At 43.3% G+C, this 5,000-nt stretch overlaps 1 protein-coding gene across 2 annotated transcripts in view; it reads left to right on the top strand.

The window, feature by feature from the left end:
- Positions 1-5,000, top strand: part of akap6 (A kinase (PRKA) anchor protein 6) — a 420,277-nt gene that overhangs the window by 122,551 nt on the left and 292,726 nt on the right. For both annotated transcript variants that reach the window (XR_012597348.1, XM_074661221.1), the window contains exon 15: positions 4,553-4,673. Coding sequence is in view for 1 of the 2 variants with exons in the window: in XM_074661221.1 (XP_074517322.1) it covers positions 4,553-4,673 (121 nt within the window). In the remaining variant the exon portion in view is untranslated. The remainder of the gene's footprint in view (positions 1-4,552; positions 4,674-5,000) is intronic.

The following is a 5,000-nucleotide window of genomic DNA, read 5'->3' as shown; positions in this document are numbered from 1 at the left end:
GGGAAGACCCAGGACTAGGTGGAGAGATTATATCTCTACTCTGGCCTGGGAACGCCTCGGGATCCCCCAGTCAGAGCTAGTTGATGTGGCCCGGGAAAGGGAAGTTTGGGGTCCCCTGCTGGAGCTGTTGCCCCCGCGACCCGATCCCGGATAAGAGGTTGAAGATGGATAGATGGAGGAAGTTTTTGGAAGTGACGACATTTTTATGTTTGTGTTTAGATGGTACTCCACGATTTGTGATACTCTTGCAAGGTTGTTAAGGTTAGGCATTGACCTTGAATGGTTAAGATAACGAACGTCAGGCAGTGACGCTTGTTGGCGTTTTTGCAAGTTTTCGCAATTTGTGGACTACCATCTAGACACAACCCATTTTTAGGGAGTGGATACATTTTGGAAAATATAGAAATTTGGGGAAGAAATTAGTTTAGAAAGGGAAATTTGGCAAGGAGAAAGGAAATTGGACATCTGGGAAGAAGAGAAGTTTTTAAGAAGTTGAGGAGTCGAGACATTTTAGGAAAATTTTTAACATTTTGGAAAGTGAAGGCATTTTTTTTTTATAAAACCGGGAAGGATATGTTGTCTGGTTCCTTGCTTCTCCAAAGGCTTTTTGTGGGTGAAGACCTTAGACTGTATGTAAGAAGTAGACGTAATCATCATGACGTCACCCATTGGTTTGTGGACTGCGGTTTTGAAGCCTCGAGTTCGGCATTTTGTCCGTCGTCATCTTGGTTTTTGTAAGACTTTTTGTAAGAAGTTGTAAGACTAAAACATGGACAACTCCCAGACCGGACAACACCGTGGTAGCGACCTGTCAATCACAAGGTAGCCCCGCCCTAACGGTACGTGTCCACATGGGCATTTTTTATCGCGAGGGGACGCTACGCTTCCCAGCATTGGACGCTCGGTGTGCTGTCCCTAGAAACAAGGCACTCAGCTCCTGATTGGACGAACGCTTTCCCGCCGTTGGCTGCTGCTCCCAGCTTTCAAACCGGAACCAGTATGGAGGATCGTGTGGAGACTTTCTTCTCTTATTTCACGTAAATAGTTCACTGAAATGTGTTTCTGAAAACATTTGAGGTGAGACATAATCCATGCAGTTGATGAATCTGTCTTTATTTTGGATCAACAACGTTTAGTTTAAAAGATCCTCGGGAGTTTCGAGAGGCGGCGAGTCGCGTCGGACGCCCGTGATTTGCATAAAGTAGACGAGCCCTCAACTTTATGCAAATGAGGAGCGGGCGTCGTGACGCTTAGTCTCTCGAATCGTGACGCCACGCTACCAGAATGCATTGCGCGGCTACTTACATAGACAATGAACGGGGGGCGTGGAAAGCAGGGAGCCTGTGGACACATACCATGAAGCATCCCCTGCTTTATGGTCTATCTGACTCTAAATGGAACCATAATTTACTAAATGAATATCATGCTGTATTGAAGAAGACTTGAAACTAGAGATTGAGACCATAAACTCATGTCTACAATGTTTACTGAGGTAATAAATCAAGAGAGAAGTAGGCTCATTTTCTCATAGACTTCTATACAATCAGACTTCTTTTAGCAACCAGAGGAGTCGCCCCCTGCTGGCTGTTAGAGAGAATGCAAGTTTAAGGCACTTCAGCATTGGCTTCACTTCTCAGACCCGGAGGTTGACCACTGATTAAGACTTTATTAAGGTTTATTATATTTACAGGTATAGAAGTGTGAACATGTTTGTGTTCAGCTTAGTGAATGAATGAATGAATTTTGCAGCTTCAAGATGAATCAAAGTGAAACAGGCAGAGATGGACGTGTTTATTTTCTTTCTCTTGTTTCTTTAATTTCATTCATAGTTTACTCTCTCTGCTGTGATGGCAGGTCAAGTTCCTGTGTGTGGTCTGTGTGTATTCCTGGTTAGTGTTTAATGTGTGTGTTGCATTCTGGGTAACTGTGTGTGTACATGTTATTATCAGTGGGCGTGTGTTTGGGTTGTTTTGTGTATTTCAGTCATTGTTTTCATGTATGTGCTTTAGAGAGAGTGTCTTCATGTGTGACTAGCGCGTACGTGGTGTGTGTGTGTGTGTGTGTGTGTGTGTGTGTGTGTGTGTGTGTGTGTGTGTGTGTGTGTGTGTGTGTGTGTGTGTGTGTGTGTGTGTGTGTGCGTGTGTGTGTGTGTGTGTTGTCGTGGAAACGCCGTGGGCCTGACAGAGCTGTCAAACTGTCGTCTTCAGCGACCGGAGAATTCCAAACAATTTCACTGCTAATGTTGAGAAACATGTTGGCGATCCCCGCCGAGACCGAAAACCAGCGAATATATAAATAATAAACACACACACACTCTCTCACACACACCTCAACAAAACGGCTGACAGTAATGTGTGTGTTTGAGCAATCGGCCCCTGTTCCAGCAGCATAAATATTTGATGTGATCCCGTGTCGAGGAGGAGGAGGAGGAGGAGGAGGAGGAGGAGGAGGAGGAGGAGGAGGAGGAGGAGGAGGAGGAGGAGGAGGAGGAGGAGGTGAGAGTGGGAGGAGTGAGGCGGAAAGGGGAGGCAAAATAATGTGGGAAAGAAGAAGAGGAGGAGGAAGGAAGGAAGAGTTAGAGGACCTGAACAAAGAATGTGGACAATGTGAGAGACTGTGGGAGGAGCAAGGACAAGGTGAGGAGGAAAGGAGGATGAGGAGGAAGAGGAAGGATGTTGGATGAAGCAGGAAAAAGGAGCGAGAAGGAGGTGGGAGAAATGATGAAGTAAAAGTAAAGAAATGAAAAGAGATGATGGAGTAAACACCGTGACTGACACACACCTACTCAAGATGCTGGGTCTCTTCCAAGTCCACTTCCAACTAGGGCTGCACAATTAATCCAATATTAATCGCAATCACGATTTTGGCCTCCATCGACTGCGATATTGACGTTTCAAATGCTCCGCTGATAGAAAACTCTGCGGCATATCAAATCCAAAGCTTCCTAAACTAACAGCCAGCCACCAGGGAGCGATGGAGATGGTTTGGCTTCACTTTTGGGGAGTTCGCCTTGTGCTCAATCTACAGCGGCAGCCGGTGAAAAACGTTCCTAAATGTTGCGGCTGCAGATACTGTATATTACTCTTTTTGTCCATCTGCACTCTGTTGTATAAAAAACGCACTGAAATCAGGTGAAGAAGAACCTTATTTAAGTCTTATTTTGATGCAAAGATTTGTACATTAGCAGGAATGTAGCACAATGTGGAAGTGAAAGCAGCGCTCTGTTTTTAAATGTGAAAGTGCATTAAAAATAATTTGTCCCTAAAATCATTGAATAATCGTGATCAAAATAATCATGATCATCGATTTGGCCATAATCGTGAAGCCCTACCTCCAAGCAAAATCAAGGACTGTATCACAGTAGAAATGACATTTTATGAATTCAAATACTAAACAGCAAAAAAAAGTGCTGATTTATATAATTAGGAAAGATCATTCTGTACAATGACACTTTTGTCAACACATGGACGCAGGTATTTCCCCTTCTACATGAGTCACCTCAATTTAATTTAGTGTGTGAATGTATCGAGACCAAAACCAGACCAGTACGAGTCCCACACTATGTGACACACTAACGATAAAATGTGAAAAATGAAAACCAGACGCACTCCTTAAATTGATCTGAAAGAACCACATTCATAAAAACACCTCTAGAAAACAAATGAAGATTCATTTTTAATCATCTCTTTTAATGCCATATATGTATCTAACAATTTAATAACATCCCCGCTGTCGTGGTCTTGACCGGTCTTGAAATAAAATCCTTCTTTTTCTGAGTAAAAATGCTGTAGATTCCGAGACCCACCTTCAAAAAGTGGTCTCGAGACCAATACCGATCACAAGTACTACAACACTGATTTACAGAGACCCAATAGTCACCCATGAGCAAACATTTGGCCGACGGCGGCGAGGAAAAAAGTACCGTTTAACGGGAAGAAACACGAGAACATGAGAGAGAACAAACATGAGAACGTGCAAAGGAGTTAAACAGGTGTGTTGTGGGTTTGGAAAGTTTTAAAAAATTACCGGACACAGCCGTTAACCTGAACTAAATGAACTGAACTACAGGTGTAAAAGCAACCTACAACACAGTAGAAGTGAACATTTGATTGCTTTTGTGTTTTAAAAGAGAGGTAGAAACCAAAGCCGTCGCCCTAAACTGCTCTACTCCTCACAAGAGAAGCCAGACTCAATCCAGTTACCAGACGGAAAATAAATTCATGTTGCAAACAATTTGAGTTTGAGCTCAAACGGCAGCTTGTTTTCTGCTTCCTCTCTCTCTCTCTCTGTCTGAGTCTTCCTTTATCTGTCAGTGTCTCTCTCTCATTCCAGTTTGCATTCTTTATCAACACAACAAGACGTCTCTCATCGCCGCAGGACAAAACAATATTACAATAATACAAGAAACAATAACACAAAGTAGAACATGTAGGAAAACACAATATGAATAATAGAGGAAAGAAAATTGAATTACAACAATAATAAAAACTTAATAATCTCCCTCTCTCCCTCTCTCTCTCTCTCTCTCTCTCTCTTCTCTCGCTGTCTCCAGTCTGCAGGAGTTTGAGGCCGAGTACCAGGAGCTCTGGGATTGGCTGATGGACATGGACGCCATGGTAACAGACAGTCACCAGCTGATGATGTCAGAGGAGCAGAGACATCACCTCTTCAAGGTAAGACCAGCTCTTTTGTCTGACCGTCTGTCTGACCGTCTGTGAGTCACACACACACACACACACACACACACACACACACACACACACACACACAGAAGTCATAAAAGTTGTCGCTGGTATAAGAATAGAAACAGGAACATATTTTAAACGACTTTATTTTTGTCTTTCAATGACTCGCATGGTTTTGAATGACGTCAGTGTTCTGTGGTGACTCTTCTTCTCTGCCTCCGATGTGGCTGAAGTCTCTGACCATTTTAAAGATTGGCTGTCCAAATATCTACCCTCCAAACTTGCAGACTGAACCCTTCCCGTCTTAACTCGTTG

Source organism: Sebastes fasciatus, chromosome 15 (genome assembly GCF_043250625.1).
Source record: "Sebastes fasciatus isolate fSebFas1 chromosome 15, fSebFas1.pri, whole genome shotgun sequence".
In the NCBI taxonomy this organism is placed as follows: Eukaryota; Metazoa; Chordata; class Actinopteri; order Perciformes; family Sebastidae; genus Sebastes; species Sebastes fasciatus.
This window is presented reverse-complemented; position numbering and strand designations above follow the sequence as displayed.